Source organism: Hypanus sabinus, chromosome 16 (assembly GCF_030144855.1).
Source record: "Hypanus sabinus isolate sHypSab1 chromosome 16, sHypSab1.hap1, whole genome shotgun sequence".
NCBI classification, from domain to species: Eukaryota; Metazoa; Chordata; class Chondrichthyes; order Myliobatiformes; family Dasyatidae; genus Hypanus; species Hypanus sabinus.
Genome location: NC_082721.1, coordinates 48110611 through 48134903, shown reverse-complemented (window position 1 = coordinate 48134903; position 24293 = coordinate 48110611). Strand labels below are relative to the sequence as shown.

Below are 24293 nucleotides of genomic sequence, written 5' to 3'. Positions count from 1 at the left end.
CTGACATTAAATGTACCTTTGAATGGTCTCCTTCAAAATTGCAAAGAAATGTGATTGTAGGAATGCTGATTGATACAGTGCCTTTCCTATCAGATTAGTTATGCATAGATGAGATCCAAGTTAGGGAAATCCAATGGCTCTCTTCATTCAGAAGTCCAAAAGTACTGCAGTGCTCCATGGGTTTATACCTTTTAGTGTTAATACATGCAGGCAGCAGTTAGGTGAAGGTTTGGCACTTAGTCCAAATTAAATTGGTGTGTAGGACTGTACCCAAAGGGGCTCATAACCTTTAAAACATCATTTCCAGCATCTGTTGTGTTATTCACAGAATCCCTGCTCTGTTGCCGCTCCAGAGCCCATTGTGTATATTTTGTTGCCATAGTAATCTTCTTTCAAATGATGTTTCCCCTCTATCACTGTAGCCAGGAGAAGGTTAAACTAACATCTGTCTTGGAGGCCACGCTGCATGATACTACCCTTCCTATGGGATGGAGGCAGAAAATCATCTTTTACACCAAAGAAAATCTACACATTAATGGAGACAGAACATCAGAATCCAAACATGTCTTCACAAGTTTTTAATCGCAAACAAAAATCACATGTTCCTATTTTTGCATGTAGAGTTCAGGGCAATAGCTGTATCATTTACAATATGGCAAGGATCGTTTAAACATACCACTTGACAGATAGGAATCTGGATGTATATTCCAAGGAAAACATCTGAAGGGATAGAAGTTAGGTTAAATTTGTATCGTACCTTGGTCAGCTTAGCTCTGCTTTTTATTTTACAGTTACTCAGTTAGATTTGGACAACAAAATCTGGAAATCATGTTTGTACTTTTAGGTGCTCCAAGGTATATTTCTATAAGTCTCAGTACGTTGTAATATAAATTAGTATGTAAATAATGCTGTCATGTTTGGTGTGTAACAATGCCATTTTCCTGGTTCACAACAGGAAAATGAATTGATATGCAGTTACTAAACTTTCCAAATTAGGGAACTTTGGAGTCAGCCTTTAAGAATACAAATAATCAATTTATAAACAGGCAAAGCAGAAATCAGGGGGCACAGTCCAGAATGATTCTGAGAGTGACTGTGGCCTTGCCTGAGAAACACTGGATAGATAAGGTGTCCAATGTCAATTCTTTCTACACCACCTACATCCTGCTATCTTTCATTTTCATGCCTTTCAGAAAGAGGAGTGCTTAATGTTGGAAATACCCACTGGAAACTTTGATTCCAGAAATGTGGTTGAAACTACAAAGAAGGCTAAACATTAAGCTTAGCCTTCAAAACCTAAGATTCAACATCACCCTTTGGAACTGGATCCTTGACTTGCTTCCTGATCAACAGACTGCAATAAGGATAGGCAGCAACAATAGCACATCTATTCTGGATGGCACTCCATAAGGATGCATCCTCAGATTCCTACTCTAAGTTCTATACATTTGTGACTCTGCTCTAACTCCATCTATCACTATGGGGATTATACCTTAAATAACCAAGAGTTGGAGCACATTCTGAGAGAGCCAAGTGACATGGTGTCATTGACAGTAGTCTTTCCCTCAATTTCCACAAAAACAAACAAGATGATCATTGACTTCAGGAAGGAAAGGGGTGGGGGCAGTCTACATGCTCTTACAGTTATCCATGTCACAAATCATCTGATCTGGATGCATCACAGCTTGGTATGACAACTGCAAGAAACTGTGGAGTTATGGACACAGCTCAGCTCATCACAGAAATCATGCAGCCAGTAAAGCAGCAGCATAATCAATGACCACACCCACCTCAGACATTATCTCTTCCACCCACCCCCACACTGGGGCAGAAGATACAAAAGTCTGAAGGAAAGTACTACCAGGCTCAAAACAGTTTCCATTCTACTGTTATGAGACAATTGAATGGTTCCCTAGTATGATACAATGGACCCTTCACCTTCCATTCTGTTTTATTATGCCCTTGCACCTTACTGTATACCTGGACTGCACTTCGTCTGTATGGCAACTCTTTATTCTGCATTGTTACTGCTTTACCTCAATGCACTGTTGTAATGAATTGATCAATATAGCTGGTAATACAGCCAAGTTTTTCACTGCACTTTGGTAGATGTGACAATAATTAACAAATTTACAGTTTTGCCAAGTATACGCTGTCTGTAATCCAAGCAAGGAGGTTGCAAAGTGCTCTGGAGCAACCTAGCAGAGAACGCAGTTTGAGTGACAGAACAGCCAGCTTCTACTGTTAGAAAACAAGTGTCTTTTCTTTCCCCCACCCTAAACACTGAAGTTCAAAGAATCACACTAGGCTAAAAATGTGTCATCGTTGGCACTGACAGGAGCTTTACACCAGAACCACTTTCTATTACTAATGGGTTCTGAGCTGTTGAGTTCAGTGCCGGAAATGCTCATTCCTCCCCTCTGGTTTAATCTTAATTTAAATTGCACAGCACTGCTTGCTTCTTTACATTTTCAAGCACAGCAGTCCCAATGCTTCCACCTTTCCCACGATTCTCATTGTGTCCTTGGAAAGTTTTGATGTGGTTTACCTACTTGCTGCTGTTGATCTGGCTCGCTTGCCTAGAATACCCACTTTCTGTTGTTAAACACAGATGGCAGTAAAATTGACCTGTACACAGACAGCACCACCCTCTAGTGGCCAACACTAACAAATTCAGATCAAGCTTTTTATTTGGAGCAACACACTCATAACGCTGGAGGAACTCAGCAGGTCAGGTAGCATCTATGGAGATGAATAAACAGTTGATGTTACAGGCCAAGGCACTTCTTCAGGATTCAGCCCAAAACTTTGACTGTTTATTCATTTGCATGGGTGCTGCCAGACCTGCTGACTTCCTCCAGCATTTTGTGTGTCTCTGGATTCCTAGCATCTACAGAATCTCTTTTGTGTTTAAGCTTTTTATTTGAGAGTTAAAAACCAGAGTACAACTTGCTGACTGAAAGACATGTAAAGAGAAATGTGAGTCATTTTGCCAGAACAAATTGGCAGGAGAGAAAATTAAATTGGGTCATGGTAACACCATCAAAACAAAGCAGCATGCCAGATTTCAGGCGTACTGAGATGTATTTGGACATTGAAAACTAATTCAAAGTGGGCATCTCTTGAGGAGACTTTGCAGTGGAACAGTAAAAATACACGAGACTCTACTACTTAGCAATGAGATTATTAAATCTCCATTATGTAATGTGACTCTACATATTATATTATTTAACATCATACAACATGGAAACAAACTCACCAAAGTCCTGACCATCAAGCACTCAATTATATTAATCTTATTTTGCTTTCCCACATTTCCATCATCTCTACTCAGATTCTACCACTACCTACACACTAGGGGTACTACAACAGCCAATTAACCCTGCAACTGTCTCTTTGGGATGTTGGAGGAAACTGGAGCACCCAGAGGAAAGTCACACAGTTACAAGCAGATGTGTGACCACATTGGAGGTCAAGTGAGTTAGTGAGCAATTCTATCAGCTGCAACATTGTGTCGCTGTATGTGTATTTCCAATGACCACCACTTGTACTCCAAGGAAAAGGCAATGTAGAGCATGTTGAAATTTTTAAAACTTCTGTTTGAAAGTAGTGAAAGTGAAACAACATTGAATCACGAACTGAGAAATTAAGCTTCTGCATTCAGCAAAGCTGTCGCAATCGTTAATTTATACCCCCAGTTGAAAAAGTGGCTATATGATCTACAGAATATTAAATTGTCAGTGCAAGTTAATAGCTCTCTTGCTTTTGCTTTTCTCCATTTCCATCACATTTATTCTACCAACACCACCTTCCCACCTTTCTTTTCTATCAGTATTGTTACACTCACAAATCGCGGCACACTCAACTACATTTGTTCCACTTCCTGCTCTTCCACTCTCAACTCACATAGCTGCAAATATTTCAGCACATGCCCCCTCCTTGTTCTCTCTATTTAAACAACCCTCACTTGTGCTACTCACTAGCCTCCAGCGTCTTCTTCCAATTGCTGCCAACATCATCACTGGTGTGTGTTTTTACACACACACACACACAAAACTCCCCCACCCCCCATCCCCATCTTACCTGAATTATTTTCAGCACTTTGCATTTTAGAAATAGGAAGAGGACATTTCTTACCACCAAATTCGCAATGGAGATTCGCAATAAAACTTCTTGAAAGGTTTACTTCCTTTTTCGAAAGATGTAACCTTGTGCTAAATTTATTCAATTGGAATTAGTAGTTTCTATCAGCTCCTTCTACTACTTTGAAAACCTTGATCAATTCAATATTTAACCTAAATTGCAAGAAATACTTGTTTTTTATAATTTCATTACTTTAACTAGGTATTATTCTGGTAACTGAGCACCACAATTCCTCAAAGACTAACGAATATGCTGGGGCCCTGAACTGCTTCCAATATCATTGTGCGGTCTAACCAGCTTATTGCAAAACTTCTATCCCCTTAGTTACATAGGATGGTATTCCCTATGACAAGCTTGATCAATAGCTTCCTATCCCATCAGCAAAAGATTATTTTCTATATCTGCTCATAAGAGATAAGATTTATGTATACCAAGTCACCATTTCTCTAATTCTTGGCTTTTCAGTATTTATATAACAATATAGCTTGGATGTCTTAGTTGTACATCTTGAGTTTTTTTGCTTCTGGCAAGATGGCCACGTGACTGGAGGCTTACAGTCAAATAGCAAGTGGCCATCATAGTTGTTTTTCTTCTGATCACAAGAAACCTTTGGGTATTGGCAATCTGGTACGCTGCAAGTTCTATTTTCTGATTTATTGGAAGAACAGAGGCAGACGGTGGAGAAGCTTTTAGCGAAACTAGGCCTGAAGCTACAGTGGCGCTTGTTTCTAGCTGCCAGAGTGAGGAGATGAAGCTGTTATGCTTCACCGGATGCAGTGTGGAGTGACGTCCAGAAACGAGTGGCTGCTGCCCTCCCAGGGTTTTGCTTGGCAGAAGACAAGCTCTGTCGTGGTCAAATGCAGATTTTTTGGTGACACGCAATGGACTTGCACCTCAAGTGGGGTCGCTCACTTTGCAACTTCTGGGGCAGGGGCATCAGAGTCATAGCACTCTACCGATGGTGGCACAGCGCAGTTGTGGTTGACTGAAGATCTCAATTCAACCGAGGGGTATGGACTATGTACATATATATTTGGTTGTATTTTTACTAATATTCTATATGTGCCTATATACTTGAGGACTGGGCCTCTAAGCTGTGAAATCACCTAGTGGGCAGCAGGGCTGGTCAAGAAATGATCCCGGTGGACTGCGAGGTCTGGACTATATACATGCATATTTCGCACTGTTATATTTTTACTAATATTCTATATGTGCGGATTAGGCGTCACACCGCAGTCGAGGGTTTGGGGGAGGGGGTGTTAGGACTCTTATTCCATGAATGTGTTCTTGTGTGTGACTGTTGGTAATGTGTTTAAGCACCTTGACCCCGAGGCAACAATGTCTCGTTTGGCTGTATTCATGAGTATTCATGTACGGTTGCATAACAATTATAATTGAATTGAATGTCTAAAATGAATAACAACATTTGGCAAACATGAGGAAATCTGCAGATGCTAGAAATTCAAGCAACACACACAAAATGCTGCGTTCCAATAACATTTGGCACTATTTTATTCAATTTTTTAAATTTTGAGACAAGATTTTCAATAGAGGTACCTCCAGGATGTCTTTCTTTTGCCTTAGCCATGGCTTCGCCTCTACAGAACCTTCAACCTCAGCCTATTATCTGCTATCACTCTCTTCTATAGATAGTGGCCATCATCACTCACTTACCAGTTTTCACATCCAACAGAACATCTGTCCCAATTTGATACACCTTCATCAAGATTCTACCACCAGACACACCCTCTCATATTTCAAAGAGCTTCGCAACTTTGCATTCAAAATGTTCTCAGCTACTTCTCAAAATCCTAGGAATGGATACCAATGACCCTAGGGATTTGTCATATTTTTAGTTCCCCTCATGCCATTGTTTCGAAGGAGTGAATCCCTGATTTAGTATTCGTTTTTTTGAGATATTTGAATGTTACCTCATTCTTCCACTATAAACAATGATCTAACTTAATCATTTAACATATGTGTCCATTTAAAAAAAATTTCAGTAGCATGTGTATCCCAAACAAATGACTTGGACATCATTCACAAAGTCAAGAGAATTATCACTGAACTCAATAGAATCCCTCAAAGTGAACCAATAATTTTTAACAATACTTGCATTCGATCTGATTCCCTGTGGGAATCTACAGATTGGGTCGTGAAATAAATGATGGTTGCTAATCACTAATGGGGAAAATTTAGAACTTGTAGTCTGGAAAAACCAGAGTAAAAAATAATACTCCAGTTCATGTGGATTACACTAGGCCGGGGGTCGGCAACCCGCGGCTCCGGAGCCACATGTGGCTCTTTTACGTCTGTGCTGCGGCTCCCTGTTGCTTTGGGAAATAATTGGTTGTGGCGACCCTTTTCCTGGCACATCCGAACCGACTCACAATTAGATAGCCTACGGGGGTTTGCGAGCACAGAGCTTTGGAGCCTCTGCGCCATGGGGGGCAGGTTGAGGGAGGCTTAAAAGTGAGGCTGAAGATTTCGAATAAAGTTTTTTCCTTCGACTGCAGTTACCGACTCTGTGTCGTAATTTTAGCGCTGCGTGTAGCACACCGCTACATGGTCAGTATTTAATTAAAATGTATTTTATGTTAGTTTGTTAGTTTTTGAAATGTAAATCTAAATTTGAAGATTATGGTGATCTTGTACAATCTAAATAAGACGTTGTGGCGACCCATTTCCTGACACATCCGAACCGGCTCACAATTAGCCAGCGTTCAGGCTAAGGGAGATAGCCTACGGGGGTTTGTGAGTACGTGTCTTTTGCAGCATCCGCGCCCATGGGGGGCGGGTTGAGGGAGGCTTAAAAGCAAGGCTGTTTAGTTCGAATAAAGCTATCTTTGACTGCAGTTTACTGACTGCGTGTAGCACACTGCTACAACGTGTTTTTATCGCTGGCTGTCCAGAGGGGAGGTGCTGAAACGCTTTGTCGCGTGTCTGGAAGAAGTGAAAACTTTCCTGGGCAGCAAAGGGCTCAACTTTCCTGAGCTGGAACAGCCAGAGTGGCTGGAAAAGCTACACTTCATGGTAGACATGACAGCGCACCGGAACACGCTGAACACAGCTCTTCAACGGGGTAAGGACTCACAGCCCTGCACATGTTGGAGGATGTTTTGGCATTCGAGCGCAAGTTGACGTTGCTTGCCAGAGATTTACAGAAAGGCACATTGTCTCACTTCCCCAATTTGAGAGAGTTCAAACAAGGTCACGACATGATAAATTCGGAGTATTTACATTCTGCAATCATCGCAATGCAAACATCGTTTGGGAAACGCTTCTGTGAGTTCAGAGAGGAAAAAAACACATTATCCTTCCCGGTCACTCCCCTAAGCATCGATCCATCCCTACTGAATACGACTGCATTGTCAGGTGTGAGTCAACCTGAACAAGTATGATAAATATTTTAATTGCCTATTATTTTACGTATATTCATATGTTTTCATTGTTCAGTGAAATAGTCCTTTTATTTTTCAGCTGGCTGACGTTATTTTTGGTTTGCTGCTGGCGGCAAATTTAAGTTTGGCGTTTTTCCTAAATACAAGAAGGACTCAAATAGACGTTGAGTATTTTACTTAAAAGTAACCTTCAACCCAACGTCTTTTTTTCGGAGTTCAAAATGTTTTTGTTGCATGCAGAAATGTAATTTCGTTTTCTCTGCAGGAGATCATCAATTTCATAAATACAACACATTATAGTTTGTTTATACATAGCATAAAGGCAAAACAAAACGTTGTATGCAGTGTAATTTCATTTTAAATGTCAAACGGGTTTTGCGGCTCCCAGTGTTTTCTTTTCTGTGGGAAACTGGTCCAAGTGGCTCTTTCAGTGGTAAAGGTTGCTGACCCCTGCACTAGGCAGTCTCAGAAGAAACACTGTAATCTACTAGATGTACAAGATAGCCAAGAGCTTTTACTAACAAGCAATGTGAAAGCAGGCCTTGTAATTCTAACATGGGTAACTACACATTGGGACCAAATGCTGGCCTTACTAAAAAATGACAGCCAGTACAGCTTTAAGATAATCTTATTACCTTCCAACATCAAACTACACCCACTGGTTTGTGCATAATTAGAGAGAAGATATTTACTAGGGCTATGCCAAATCCTCAGTGCTAAACTATCACCTTTATGTTAACAACTGTTGCAGTTGCACTGGGTGATGTAGAGCACAGATGAGAACTCAAGGTCAATAAATTATGTCAGTACTTCAGTTGGGGCCACTTGGATATACATCAGAGACAGCATGACTACAGTGATTAGAGAAATAGTAGAAAAATGTACTTAAAATCTCTAACTGGGATCTGAGGAGAAGGACACAGTGAAATCAAGAATTCATTATGACACTATGTACCCACCTGTATTCCTGAAGTGGTAAAATAGGGAATTTCAAACTTCACGCTGATCGGGGGCTTCCCCTCCTTATCTTCAGCTTCCACACTAGGAAGCCCAAAATGTGCTCTCATCAGATACTCCTTCCCACCCTATAGCACAGAGGGAACTCATTAGCCAAGTCAAGTGATCATTATTTTTTATTTATTTACAGAATGAGCTTTTACTGCATTTATCATCCATTCACAATTGCCCATTGGTAGTGATAGGGAGCTGCTACCCCAAACTACTACAGTTCAATGGTACCACTGGAAGGGAGTTCAGCGTGAAACCCAGTGGCGATGACATAATGGTGTTTATTCCAAATCAAGATGGCGTGCGACTTAGAAAGGAACTTACAAGGAATGCCAGTGTATGTGTAAAATGATTTGTATCCCATCAACCCCACTAAACATTTAATCCTTCCATCACTGATGCATAGCCATGGCAAAATCTGCAGAGCACTCTGTAGTTCATACTCAAGAGTGCATTGGTGGTGGGAGGAATATATTTTTCAAAATGTGTAGCAGGTCCAAATCTGTGAACTGTTTTGGGCTATTGAAGCATATGCATTCAGGTGAGTGGGATTTCAGGCCTTGTACACAGCAGAAAGACGCCACAGCATGAGGCCAGTCCCTTTGTGCAATATATCCACATTCAAATCTGCTCTTATAACCATCATACTTTTGTGACTAATTTGCATTGAATCTTGCAAATCCCCATCTACATCACTATCAGGCTTTGTTTTTTTTTCTCTATTCATTTTCAGCAATTGAGTGTTGTTGACAATGAGAGCCCACACTGCCCATCTCTAACTGTCCTCGAGAAGGTGGTGGGGTGAGTTCTTTTTTAGAGCACCACAACCCTAGGTAAGATGCTCTCACAGGGCTACTGGGGAGGGTGCTCCAGGACTTAGATCCAGTGTTGATGAAGGAATGGCAATGTCAGAATAGATCAAAATAGTGGGCAACTTGGTTGGGAACCTGCAAGTAGCACTGTCCCTTTTCATTTGTTGCTCTCATTCTTCTTTGTAGAAAGAGATCATGAGTTTCAGGGCAGCCAGGGTGAGCGATGACAGTGCATTTTGCAGAAGATACACACCATGGACACTGTGCACCAGTGGTAGTGGGCAGAATGTTTAGCCTGGTGTATGGGATGTATTCTGTCTTGAGGATTATTGCAGCTGGAGTCATTCTGACAAATCAGGAGTATTCCAGCACATTCCTAACTTGTGCCTTGGATGGAAAAGCCTGGGGAGTCAGATTTGCCGCTCATAACAATATACCCAATCTCTCATCTGCCCTTTTGCCATGGTATATATGTGACTTCCCAGTTAAATTTCTATGTTGACCCCAACCCCAAGGATATTGATTGTGGGAAATTAGACGACAATAGTACCACCAGAATGTCAAGTGTAGATTGTCTGACTTACTGTTGTGAGGGATGGTTATCACTTGCTATCTTATTAGTCCATGTTTAAAATCTTGTCTAGGTCTTTATACATGCAAGTAAGGGCTGTTTTATTTGCTAAGGGTTATGAGTAAAACTGAACTTTGCACAGTCATCAGCAAACATCTCAGGGTGAGCATACAAGCGAAAGAAAGTCATTGATGAAGTAACTGAACATGGCTTTAAGACAACTGTGACACACAAGAATCAATGTTTGTAGAACGTGTTAATATATTCAGAGAAAGCATGAACAAAGGTCTTACTGGAAATGATTTGATAGACCACACAATTTCACTGCTTTCTGGCACCCACTTCACATTTCCCACGGTGGTCTTAAACTTGGGCGAATCTGCATCATTAGGGACTGGAATGTGAATCTCAACATTATTGGCAGTCGATCTACGTTTGAACTGACTCTTGGCCTGAGGAAAGAGATTAAATACATTAGGTATTGTCAAGTTAATGCCACATCAATGTTACCATTGGTTAATTGTCAGGTTAAGGACTTTCCAAGATTTGCAGGCAGTTATTTTTAACAGCAAGCATTTTGACTTTTGACACTTAAATTTATTCATTTACGGGATGTGGGCATTGCCAGCTCAGCTAACATTTATTGCCCATCCCTAGTAGCCCTTGAGAAGGTGGTGATGAGCTGCCTTCTTGAACTGCAGCAGTCCCTGAGGTGTAGGTACACCCACAGTGCTGTTAGGGAGGGAATTCCAAGATTTTGACTGAGTGACAATGAAGGAACAGCGATATGTTTCCAAGTCAGGATGTTGAGTGACTTAGAGGGGGATTTCCAAGGTATCTGCTGTTCTTGTCCTTCTAGATGGTAGTGTTTGTGGGTCTGGAAGGTGCTGCATGGTGTGTTGCTGCAGTGCATCTTGTAGATAGTGCACACTGCTGCAACTGTACATAGATGGTGGAGGGACTGGATGCTTGTGGAAGGGGTACCATTCAAGTGGGCTACCTTGTACTGGATGGTGTCAAGTTTCTTGAGTGTTGATGGAGCTGCACTCATCTAGGCAAGAGGCGAGTATTCCTTTACATTCCTGAACTGAGCCTTGTAGCTGGTGTGCAGGCTTTGGGGAGTTAGGAGGTGAATTGTACACCACAGGATTCCTAGTCTTGACCTGCTCTGGTAGCCAAGGTGTTTATATGGCTAGACCAGTTCAGTTTCCCATCAATGGTAACTCTCAAGATGTTGATAGTAGGAGATTTAGTAGGTGATGCCACTGAATGTCAAGGGATGATGGCTAGAGCCTCTCTTGTTGGAGATGTTTATTGCCTGGCACGACTGGCTCGAATGTTACTTGTCACTTGTCAGCCCAAGCCTGGATATCGTCCAGGTCCTGCTGCATTTGGGTATGAACTACTTCACAATCTGAGGAGTCACGAATGGTGCACAATGGTCAGAGATAATGTGGAATGATAGATGTTAAATAAAATTTATAGTTTGTATGTATTCATTTCTGTATATTACTAACACCCAAATTAAAATGTGGCATAAAGTTTAGCATAATTTATATCAAAATACTGTAAAACTAGATTATTCATGTATTCTAAATATATTAAACAAAAACAGAAAATGCTGAAAAAACTCAGAAAATTTCCAGCATCTGTAGTGCTGTTGATTTTGATTTTCAGCTCAACATGTTAAAGACTACATGGAGGCCTATAAAAATCCTATACAGTTTCAAGCATTTGTCTTTTATGCCAAAAAACTGATATTGAAGTACATAATTCCTTTTTAAATCTTTTTATTGATTTTCAAATAAAACATAGTAACAATAGAAATACAGAGAGATTGGGAATACAAAGTTAATACAGCAGTATATACAAGTATAAACTATTGATAACACAAAAGTAACAAATCTCCCAAACTCATCCTGTATTTATACAGTAAGAAAAAACCCAAACTGAAAAAAAATTTTTTGAAAACTTGCAAACTGAACTGAGAAAAAAAAGCTGGGCTGTTATATTATATCAGATATAAACAGTAGTGTCAATAACTCCAAAGTACACTGCAGATGCTGTGGTCAAATCAACACGTACAAACAAGCTGGATGAACTCAGCAGGTCGGACAGCATCTGTTGAAACAAGCAGTCAACGTTTCAGGCCAAGACCCTTTGTCAGGACGGAAGAAGGGCAGGGAAGGGGCCCTATAAAGAAGGTGGGGGGAGGGTGGAAGGTGCCAGATGAAAAACCAATCAGAGGAAAGATCGAGGGGTGGGGGAAGGGATAGGCAGGAGAGGTGAAGAAGGAATGTAAGGGGAAAGCACTATGGGTAGTAGAAGAAGGCAGAATCATGAGAGAGGTGATAGGCAGCTGGAAGAGGAGGCAGAGTGAAGGTGGGATGGGGAAGGACAGGAAGGGAATTACCAGAAGTTGGAGAATTCGATGTTCATACCAAGGGGCTAGAGACTACCCAGATGGTATGTGAGGTGTTTCAACCAGGAGATCCTGTCTGTTGTAGCGGACGGCGCGGAGGTGCTTGACAAAGCGGTCCCCCAATCTGCGTCAGGTCTCGCCGATGTAGAGGAGGCCGCACCAGGAGCAACGGATGCAATAGATGACCCCAAAAGACTCACAAGTGAAGTGTTGCTCCTGGTGCGGCCTCCTCTACATCGGCTGCACATTCCCATTCCGATAACTCAGGTTGGAGGAGCAACCCATCTTCTTTATAGGGCCCTTCCCCCTCCTTCTTCAGTCCTGAAGAAGGGTCTTGACCTGAAACAATGACTGCTTGTTTCAATGGATGCTGCCGACCTGCTAAGTTCATCCAGCTTGTTTGTATGTGTCAATAACTCCGCTCCTCTATCCAGATATTTAAAGGTAATAAAAGAGGTTCGGGAAAGGTTGATTTAGCTCATATGAAAGTGTTGATTTATAAAGTACATAGTTCCAAAATATGGAAGGAAAATTTCAGTATTCTACAGCTCAAGTGATCACACACAGGTTGGCATTATGGTGAAAGACAGTAACACAATGGATTTCTATTAGGCAACATAAACCTGGAAGTGGTTGACAGCCTAGTGATATGAAACAAAGATTTCTGCGTCTATAAGGAAGCAGCAATTCAGCCTATTGAGCATGCAATGGCTCTTTGAAATTGCACAGAGCCCTTTCTTATCTTTGTACATATCCACTTCTATTTTAAGTTGCTGTGGACTTTGCTTTCATTATTTTCTTCTGGGAATGCTTTCAGCAAATGAACCCGGTGACTGCTAATGCTTTCACCCATGGTGCACTTGCATCATTAGCCTCGATGCAACTTGTCTGGGTTTAATGACTTGAACTGCTAGCTTGGAATGACTGTGCAGTACATGCTACACAATCCTATGTGAACTATTGATTGTCTGATACACTATGCCCCAAACCTCTGATGTTCATTGCTCACCACATTTTATATATACACACAATTTGCATGCACAGTACAGGCGAAGAAAAATTTATTGCAGATAACAGCTCAGAGTCTGACAGAAAATTGGGTCTAATTACTCATATTAGCATTCTTATTACACATTTTCCACAGTACAGCTAGTTATCTGGAAATTGAGAGAACAAAATCCAACTGTCACAGAAGGAGACATACATTTTCTACAAGTTGATAGCCCCAAATAACACTTTGCAAGTTGTGGTCAGTGCTAAGAACAGAATATGATCATGCATAATTTTGAGCCTTTGCAAAAATCACATATTCAATAATTGTGTGGTTCTAGGTGGATCAATAGGGGCTGATACATCCACAGCTAAAACAGATTCAGTGGGTCGAGATGTGTGGCGAAAGAATTGTCAATGTGTTTCAGGACTGAGGGTGGAGATGAGAAATTCAATTTAAAGTGGAGAGGGGGAGGGTTGAGACAGAGATCAGTAGGAAATATGTAGACCGAGAAGGGGTAAAGGGTAATGGGCAGCTTGAGAGGTGCAGCTGGGAGTCAGAGACAGGTGGGTTATAGGTAGTTACAATTGCTGGAGGATGACAGTGAGGACGCAAAGGCCATTGGTGCTGGAATCATTCTGATTCTACCAAGTACACTCATCTACCCTGTGCTTTTTCGACCCAAATTATTCACACCACAGGTTAAACAATGTATCTTAAATGACAGATGTAGTTTTACTTCAAATGGGAACTAACCTGATCTGCTGATTGTATTGGGAGATCCAATGGATTTTATCTACCTTTAACCTTCAATCCTCAATTAAAATTGCATCATGAAGTACAAAAGGGAAGTTAATAGAAATATGATTGTGAGTCTATTCCAAATGGATAGCAGCTCATTTGGCCCATACTTCTAAAACTTTAACAGGTGATGGATGCTTTTGAAGATAATGAGTTCATTCTATTTGGGGTTTTATTTTCGAAGGAGTTAGAATTGAGAAAAGAACAGGTTACCTTAATCATGTATTCAATCCGGCTGTGGGAATGCTTCTCAATCACAGACTCGATCCAAATTAGAGGTTTGACCTGATCATAAAGATGCAAGATCATTAGTACTCTCTGTGACTTCAGTTTAGTAATGAAATTTAAACAAGGTATGTGTTCTTTGCAGGTTTAACCTATGTTCAATCCAAATAAAACATTCATTAACTACTACAAGAGTGAAATGGTATGCTATGCAGACATACACTGTTCCAACTCTTCAGCAAATCCATTTCACAGGTAAAGTGACTTTCAATAATTCAATAAGGATAGCGTATGCAACTTGGCTACATGTTAGAGATTAGATAGCTCAATGGAATAAGCTAATTTTGCCATGTGGATTCAAGCAAGAGTGTATATGTGCAGGGTGTTCATACTTTCTTCAGAACCCTACATTTCACAGCTTCTCCATATTAATTTAACTGACAACTGGTTTGGAGAAATAAATAAGCCAAATCCAAATCAATAAATACAGAAAAATACACAAGAAATTAATGCAAAATAAACAAAGTAGTAATTTCCTTTTAGTAGCCCAAGATCTAACATATTACACGCCATAGAAAAAAAATCTAAAAGCTTTTAGGATCTAATAGGAAATGGCAGACTGGATTCATTTCTATACACTATCAACCTTGATCATGTAAATGGCAGAGCACACTTACATTCTCAAAGGTCAGGTATTGTCTCTTATGTTCTACTTTGGAATAGTAGAACACAGGAGTTAATTGTACCTACATTATCAAATGTGCTCAAAGAAAATAGACGTCACATGTCTGACTTTCAGCTTGTTCATTCAATATTGATCTGTCCCAGTCCTCAATCCCTCCTGCTTGGCAATTCCACATGACCCCCAATTCTACAATATTTAAAAATGTATCTGCTTCCTCCTTAATTACCTCCAATCATCTGGTCTGCATAATCCTCTGTGGTGGAGAATTCCAGAAGTTTACCACCACCTGCGAGAAGTTCTAATGCAGCTCAGAATTAAATAAACACCAGTGTTTATAAAGCAGCTGTATGACTGGGAAAAATTTTGGAAACCACCACTTACTGATGCCCATTTACTCACTTAAGAACTCATTCAACAATCAAGGTTATGGAATATATTTCACTTGGTGTTCTGATGAGTTAAAATAGATCAAGATAAATACTTTAAGCTCACCAGCACCTCCACTTCCACAGGAGGCTGAAGAAATTTGGCTTTGAAATTCATCAGATTTTATCAATGAACCATAGGAAGCAACCCATCTGGATGCACCACAGTTAGGTACGGCAGTTTAAGACCACGAGAAACTGCAGAGAGTTGTGGACATAGCTCGATGCATCATGGAAACCAGCCTCCCTCTCCATGGACTCTTGTCTACATTTCACACTGCCTTATAAAGCAGCCAACATAATCAAAGACCACCCTCACAACAGTTTCTGTTCTCCCCCCTCCCACTGGAAGGAAAATATAAAAAGCTTAAAGTTATATACCTTAAGGCCCAAGGACAGCTTCTTATCTAGTGGTTATAAGACTTTTGAACTGTCCTCTATTACAATAAGATGAACTCTTGACCTCACAATCTACCTCATTATGACTTTGCATCTTATTGTCTCCCCACACTGCACATTCTCTGCAACTATTCTGCACTTGATTATTGTTTTACCTTGTAATAACTCAATGCACTGTTGTAAAGAATTCACCTACATGTACTGTATGAAAAACAAGCTTTTCACTGTACCTTGGTACAAGTAACAATAATGGACCACTGTATTTGTCATGTTGAACATTTTGTTCTATGACTTTTAAAAAAGCATGGTAATTAACAGAAAGTACAGCACAATAAAGACATCCAGATTCTCACACTTACAGCTGACCGATTCAACAGCTTTCCATTCATCTCCTGCCATGCTACCACTTTAGTCATCTTGCCCCACAGATATCCTCCTCTTCATAACATCAACCCAGCCTAACAAGTTCTTATTCTTACAATTCAAAATCATCTATCTAAATCAATAGATTCCTTCTCCCTTCTAAATTCTCTACATGACTTCTTTAAAAAAAAATTCTGATCAGTTGTAATAAAAACGCAAAATAATTTCTTAGGAGAAACCCAGTATTGGTTTTAGTAAATTTAAACATTGCCAGCTTACTGTCATATACATCTCAACAGTTGGCCACAAAAGGAAGCAGTATCACTATGTGATTTTTCATTTGATCAATAGACTAAAAAAGTACTCTAATAGCCTGCCTTAATTGTGAATTCAAGGCAGCCCTGCAAACTGCTAGAAGGGATACCAGGCTTCACCTGGTCAGGCCCGTTCATCCAAACTCAGCACAAGGCTTGGTACTTACGTGTGTATTTAAACGATAAGACATCAGCTCAAACTCTCCATCAGGTGGAATGAAAGATATGGTTCTGTCATTTTCAAATCGCGATAGCCGTACACATTGGTGAAATTTCACATCTTCTAACTCTACAGATTTGCTTTTTCCTCCTGCCTCAGGAAAGAAAGAGAACCTCTGTAACAGGTTTATATGCCAGCCTCTAATCTTGTTCAAAAGGAATTTTTAACAGTTTGTCAACTACTATCCTTAAACACAAACACTTTAAGAACCAAACAGTGATTTTCTAACTCTAAACAAAAGAAATTATGATATTGTAGCGGTGTGCTACACGCAGTGCCAAAATTACGACACGGAGTCGGTAACTGCAGTCGAAGGAAAAAACTTTATTTGAAATCTTCAGCCTCACTTTTAAGCCTCCCTCAACCTGCCCCCCGTGGCGCAGAGGCTCCAAAGCTCTGTGCTCGCAAACCCCCGTAGGCTATCTAATTGTGAGTCGGTTCGGATGTGCCAGGAAATGGGTCGCCACATAACCCCCCCCCTCACCCAGAACTGGCGATACACCCCCCAATGTCCACAGTCTGGGCCAGAACCTGCTTGGGAGGTCGGCCTCTGCGCCGAGGTGCCGGAAACTCGGCCGGTTGCGCCAGGTCCACATGGGCCGGTTTGAGGCGGTCCACCGTGAAAACCTCCTCTTTCCCCCCAACGTCCAGCACGAACGTGGACCCGTTGTTCCGGAGCACCATAAACGGCCCCTCGTATGGCCGCTGCAGCGGTGGCCGATGCCCGCCCCTTCGTACAAACACAAACTTACAGTTCTGTAGGTCTTTGGGTACACAGGTCGGGTGCCGCCCGTGCTGTGAAGTGGGTATGGGGGCCAGGTTACCGAGCTTCTCGCGTAGTCTGCCCAGGACTGCTGCGGGATCTTCCTCTTGCCCCCTTGGGGCTGGTAGGAACTCCCCGGGGACGACCAGGGGCGCGCCGTATACCAACTCGGCCAACGAGGTGTGCAGGTCGTCCTTGGGCGCTGTGCGGATGCCGAGTAGGACCCAGGGAAGCTCGTCCGCCCAGTTGGCTCCTCGCAGGCGGGCCATGAGGGCCGACTTCAGGTGACGGTGGAAACGCTCCACTAGCCCGTTCGACTGTGGGTGGTAGGCAGTGGTGTAGTGCAGCTGAGTCCCCAAAAGGCTGGCCATAGCTGACCACAGGCTGGAGGTGAACTGGGCGCCTCTGTCGGAGGTAATGTGGGCTGGTACACCAAAGCGAGATATCCAGGTGGTGATCAGGGCTCAGGCGCAAGATTCGGAGGTGGTGTCGGTGAGCGGGACCGCCTCTGGCCATCTTGTGAACCGGTCCACAATAGTCAGGAGGTGCCGCGCTCCGCGCGACACTGGCAGGGGGCCCACAATATCCACATGAATGTGGTCAAAACGCCTGTGGGCGGGATGGAACTGCTGCAGCGGGGCTTTGGTGTGCCGCTGCACCTTGGCCGTCTGGCAGTGCATGCACATTTTGGCCCATTCACTGACCTGTTTGCGGAGTCCGTGCCAAACGAACCTGCTGGAAACCATCCGGACAGTTGTCCGGATGGAGGGATGCGCCAAGTTATGAATGGAGTCGAAAACGTGGCGCCGCCAGGCTGTCGGGACGACTGGACGGGGCTGGCCGGTGGCGACGTCACAGAGTAGGGTCCTCTCACCCGGGCCCACGGGGAGGTCCTGGAGCTGCAAACCGGAGACTGCGGTTCTGTAACTCGGAATCTCCTCATCCGCCTGCTGCGCTTCTGCCAGTGCCTCAAAGTCTACCCCTTGGGAAAGGGCATGAACGGTAGGGCAAGAGAGCGCATCCGCCACGACATTGTCCTTACCCGAGACGTGCCGGACATCCGTCGTGTATTCAGAGATGTAGGACAGGTGGCGTTGCTGGCGGGATGACCAGGGGTCGGACTCTTTCGTAAACGCAAAGGTAAGTGGTTTGTGGTCCGTGAACGCGGTGAAGGGCCGACCTTCTAGGAAGTACCTGAAATGCCGGATTGCCAGGTAGAGTGCCAACAGTTCCCGGTCGAAAGCACTGTACTTGAGCTCGGGTGGTCGCAGGTGTTTGCTGAAAAACGCCAGGGGTTGCCAGCGACCTGCGATGAGTTGCTCCAGCACCCCACCGACTGCCGTGTTTGATGCGTCCACTGTGAGGGCGGTAGGGGCGTCCATTCTGGGATGTACTAGCATTGCGGCATTCGCCAAAGCTTCCTTTGTTTGAATGAAAGCGGCGGCGGACTCCTCGTCCCAGGTAATGTCCTTGCTCGGACCCGACATCAGGGCGAACAGGGGGCGCATGATCCGGGCAGCTGAAGGGAGGAAGCGGCGGTAGAAATTGACCATACCTACGAATTCCTGAAGGCCTTTGATCGTGGTGGGTCGGGGAAAGAGGTGGACCACATCTACCTTAGCGGGCAGAGGGGTTGCCCCGTCTTTAGTAATCCTGTGGCCCAGGAAGTCAATGGTATCGAGTCCAAACTGGCATTTGGCGGGGTAGATTGTAAGACCGTACTCACTCAGTCGGGCGCAGAGTTGACGGAAGTGGGACAGATGCTCCTGATGACTGCTGTTGGCTATGAGGATGTCATCCAAATAGATGAACGCGAAGTCCAGGTCCCGTCCCACCGCGTCCATTAACCGCTGGAACGTCTGTGCGGCATTCTTCAGGCCGAACGGCATGCGGAGGAACTCGAAAAGGCCAAACGGGGTGATGAGAGCCGTTTTGGGGACGTCGTCAGGATGCATCGGGATTTGATGGTACCCTCGGACGAGGTCTACCTTGGAGAAGATCCGTGCGCCGTGCAGGTTTGCTGCAAAGTCCTGAATGTGCGGCACAGGGTAGCGGTCCGGTGTGGTAGCCTCGTTCAGCCTGCGGTAGTCGCCGCACGGTCTCCAGCCCCCCGTCGCTTTGGGCACCATGTGCAGGTGGGAGGCCCATGGGCTGTCGGACCGCCGGATGATCCCCAATTCCTCCATCCTCTGGAACTCCTCCTTCGCCAGTCGCAGCTTGTCCGGGGGAAGCCGCCGAGTGCGGGCGTGGAGGGGTGGTCCCTGGGTCGGGATGTGGTGCTGTACCCCGCGCCTGGGCATGGCCGCTGTGAACTGCGGTGCCAGAACCGATGGGAAATCCGCCAGGACCCTGGTGAAGTTGTTGTCGGACAGCGTGATGGAGCCGAGTTGAGGGGCTGGCAACTGGGCTGCACCCAGGGAGAACGTCTGAAAGGTCTCGGCGTGTACCAGTCTCTTCCTGGGCAGGTCGACCAGTAGGCTGTGAGCCCGCAAAAAATCCGCACCCAGAAGCGGTTGGGCTACGGCGGCCAGTGTGAAGTCCCACGTGAACTGGCTGGAGCCGAACTGTAGCTGCACCTGACGGGTGCCATAGGTCCTTACTGTGCTGCCATTCACGGCCCTCAGGGGGGGACCCGGTGACCTGCTGCGGGTGTCGTAACTCGTCGGAGGTAAAACGCTGATCTCAGCCCCAGTATCGACCAAAAACCGGCGTCCCGACCTTCTATCCCACACATACAGGAGGCTATCCCAATGGCCAGCCGCCGTAGCCATCAGCGGCGGCTGGCCCTGGCGTTTCCCGGGAACTTGCAGGGCGGGCGACAACGGCGGGTAGAAGCACCAGTGTTTATTGGGCCGGGGGTTGGCGGGTTCTGCGGCCGGGCCTGGACTGGTTTGCTGCCGGGAGCGTGGCTTGGAGATCTGTGCGATGGACGCCCCGCTCACCTTTTTGGCGTTCCACAGCAAGTCCGCCCGGGCTGCCACCTTCCGGGGGTCACTGAAATCTGCGTCGGACAGCAGCAGGCGTATGTCCTCGGGCAGCTGCTCCAGGAATGCCTGCTCAAACATGAGGCAGGGTGTGTGTCCGTCGGCGAGAGACAACATCTCATTCATTAAAGCCGATGGAGGTCTGTCTCCCAAGCCGTCCAGGTGCAGTAAACGGGCAGCCCGCTCGCGCCATGAGAGTCCGAAAGTCCTGAGGAGCAGGGCTTTGAATTCCGTGTACTTGCCGTCTGCCGGGGGCGACTATACGAACTCCGCGACCTGGGCCGCTGTGTCCTGGTCGAGGGAGCTCACCACGTAGTTGTAGCGGGTGTCTTCTGAGGTGATCTGGCGAATGTGGAATTGGGCTTCGGCTTGCTGGAACCACAGGTTCGGGCGCTGTGTCCAGAAACCCGGCAGTTTCAACGAAACCGCATGAACAGAGGCGGCGTCGGTCATTTCTGGTCCAAAAATCGTTTGGACTGTCAGGGTCACCAATTGTAGCGGTGTGCTACACGCAGCGCCACAATTACGACACGGAGTCGGTAACTGCAGTCGAAGGAAAAAACTTTATTCGAAATCTTCAGCCTCACTTTTAAGCCTCTCTCAACCTGCCCCCCGTGGCGCAGAGGCTCCAAAGCTCTGTGCTCGCAAACCCCCGTAGGCTATCTAATTGTGAGTCGGTTCGGATGTGCCAGGAAATGGGTTGCCACAATATCGTATTACATGCCAGAAGTAAATGGTTATACAAACTCCTCTGTTACAGGTTTGTAATATATTAATACACCAAAATTGAGTCATTTTGGTGCCAAATTTTATTTAACAATAGTTAACTAACAATAGGTATCTCCACTTTTCTATGGGATTACCAATTTGACATCCTATGTAAGAGATACTGTATGCCCGTCAGTTTTCAATCTTTGAGAATCCCAGGTGAACTTAATAAAATAGTAATTACACTCTCAGTTTATGTGCTCATTATGACAAGGATGCAACATTTTTACAAGTTCTTAAATATTGTTAAACAGGCAATCATTTCATAATGGATTATTTGCAAGGTCTCGCTGCTTCTCCGTTATCCTGGGAAAACAGCTTCCTCTAATGAATTTCATAGTTTGCTGGGCAACTATTAAGCAACTCTATCACTTTTTCCATAGGTTTCTGCTTCATTTGTCTTCTGCTTTTATCTTTTTAAAGTGGATAAATAATCTGAGCCTGCCTTTGAATTCCAATCATTATTTTCAGTCCTTCTTTTGGGTCGGCAATTTTGGCCAAGATGGTTATTAACCCTCAGTATGTAGGGAGGTCTTATGATTGGCCACTGCACGTGATAATGCAACTCCTTCGTTCAAAATTCAAAGTTCAAAGCAAATTTATTATCCAAAAACATACGTCATCATATACACCCTGAAATTCGTTTTGTTGCAGTTGTAATCAGTAAATCCAAGAAACATAACAGAATCAATGCAAGACCACATCCAACAGAATGGGCAAACAACCAATGTGCAAAAGACAACTAACAGCACAAATACAAAAGAAAGTAAATAAATAAGTAATAAATATTCAGAATATAAGTTGAAAAGTTCTTGAAAATGAATTTATAAGTTGTGGGAACAGCTCAGTGATGGGGCAATTGAAGTTGAGTGAAGTTATCCCCTTTGGTTCACAAGAGTGATGGTTGAGGGATAATAACTATTCCTGAATCTGGTTGTGTGAGCCCTAAGGCTCCTGTAGCAGTGAAAAGAGAGTGGTGGGGGCCCTTAATGATAGACACTGCTTTCCTGCCACAGCACTGTGTAGATGTGCTCAGTGGCGGGGAATGACTGGACCATCCGTATCCACTAATTCTTGTAGGATTTTCCATTCATGGACATTGGTGTTCCCATACTAGTCCATAATGCGACCATTCCACCTCACATCTATAGGAGTTTGTCAAAGCGTTAGATGTCATTCCAAATCTTGCAAACTTCTAAGGATGTAGAGGAGTTGCTGTACTTCCTTCGTAATTGCACTTACATGCTGGGCCCAGAACAGATGCTCTGAAATGAAAATACCGGGGAATTTAAAGTTGCTGACCTCTCCACCTCTGATCCCCTGATGAAGACTGCCTCATGGACCTCTGGTTTCCTCCTCTTGTAGTCAATAATCAGCTCCTTGGTCTTGCTGACATTCAGTGAGAAGTTATGAGACTACTCAGTCAGATTTTCAATCTCCCTCCTATATGGTGGTTCATCACCACCTTTGATTCATCCAACGACAGTGGTGTCGTCAGCAAATTTAAATATGACATTGTTGCTGTGCTTAGGCTCACAGTGATAAGAATAAAGTAAATAGAGGGAGAGGCTAAGCACACAGCCTTGTGTTGCACCTGTGTTAATGGAGATTGTGGAGGAGATGTGGTTGTCAATCAGAACTAACTGGTGTCTGAAAGTGAGGAAATGTGTAGGTCTTGAAGCTTACTGATTCATTTTGATGGGATGATAGTATTAAATACCAAGTTGTAGTCAATGAAGAGCGTCCTCGCTATGCAGATGTTCACGGGCTAAGTGAAGAGCCAATGAAATGGCATCTGCTGTGATGGTACACAAACTGAAGCAAATCTAAGTCACTTCTCAGGCAGGAGTTGATGTGCTTCATCACCAACCTCTCAAAGCATTTCAGCACAGTGTATCTGACAATAGTCATTGAGGCAGATTACCATGTTTTTCTTCCTCATCGGTTCAACTGAAGCTGCTTGAAGCAGGTGGTTATATCAGACTGTCGAACGAGAGGTTAAAGATATTGGTGAACACTCCAGACAGTTAGCAGCACAGGCCAAGTAGCCCATTGGGGCCAGATGTTTTCTGTGAGTTTGCCTTCCTAAAGAATACTCTCACATCAGCCTCAGCAACAAATCACAGGCTGTGGGCACTTGTGAAGGTTCCTCCAGTCAAAGCAAGCATAGAAGGCATTGAGTTTATCTGGTGTTATGATACGGCATCAATGAATATAGAATTGAGACAGGTTCTTTATAAATAAATAAAACATTTATTAAACACTACTCAATAAAAAACCAAAAGTAAACAAATGACTAACTTAACCAGAAGTTAACTGCTATTCAGCAACTCGAACAGTTCTTAAAAGTGGTAAATGCAGAAGTCCAAATGATGTACACAGTCAATTAGGAGAGACTTTCCTGAAGTAACAAATTCCTTGACGACGTGACGTTACTGCTGATCCCAGCTGAAATATGCCTTGCACGAAGGATTTACAATGAAGGAAATAAAACGGCTTAAAGGCACTAACCTTTCCTCGGCAAATTACCCTGCCCCAGCCCTTTCTGCTCTTATAGCAGGGACTATCTCCGGTGCAGGTTACTATCTCTTCCGAATGAGGATTAAATAAGGTCGATCCTGTATTACCGATGACAACAACAACTTTACTTGATCCTTCGGGTCTCCGCACTTCAATAATTCTTCACTCTCCGACTGGACTGCAAAGGTAGGAATCAAAGTTGGCAGCATTGTGGTGAACTCTGTCGGCAATAACCTTCGAGACTTAAGGCAGAAAGTAAAACTCCACTTTAAAACAAAACTGCGTCATGAGGCGAAAACGCAGCATAAGGGAGTCACTGATGAATTGAAGCACGAACTGACCTGCCACACAGCAAGGCTTTCTCCTTTTATACCTGTTGAAACAGGCCATCAAAGGACCTCTCACTGGTGGGAAAATTACATCACAAGACCATTGCATCATGCTCAGCAGAAACTCAATTACATCACGGTCATGTGAC

At 43.8% G+C, this 24293-nt stretch overlaps 1 protein-coding gene across 3 annotated transcripts in view; it reads right to left on the bottom strand.

Moving 5' to 3' along the window:
• The window catches only part of ap1m1 (adaptor related protein complex 1 subunit mu 1), a 146150-nt gene that overhangs the window by 59295 nt on the left and 62562 nt on the right, over positions 1-24293 (bottom strand). For all 3 annotated transcript variants that reach the window (XM_059991693.1, XM_059991694.1, XM_059991695.1), the window contains 4 exons: positions 16728-16870; positions 14363-14434; positions 10229-10387; positions 8504-8629 (listed from right to left, as the gene is read on the bottom strand). In XM_059991693.1, the coding sequence (XP_059847676.1) occupies positions 8504-8629; positions 10229-10387; positions 14363-14434; positions 16728-16870 (500 nt within the window). The remainder of the gene's footprint in view (positions 1-8503; positions 8630-10228; positions 10388-14362; positions 14435-16727; positions 16871-24293) is intronic.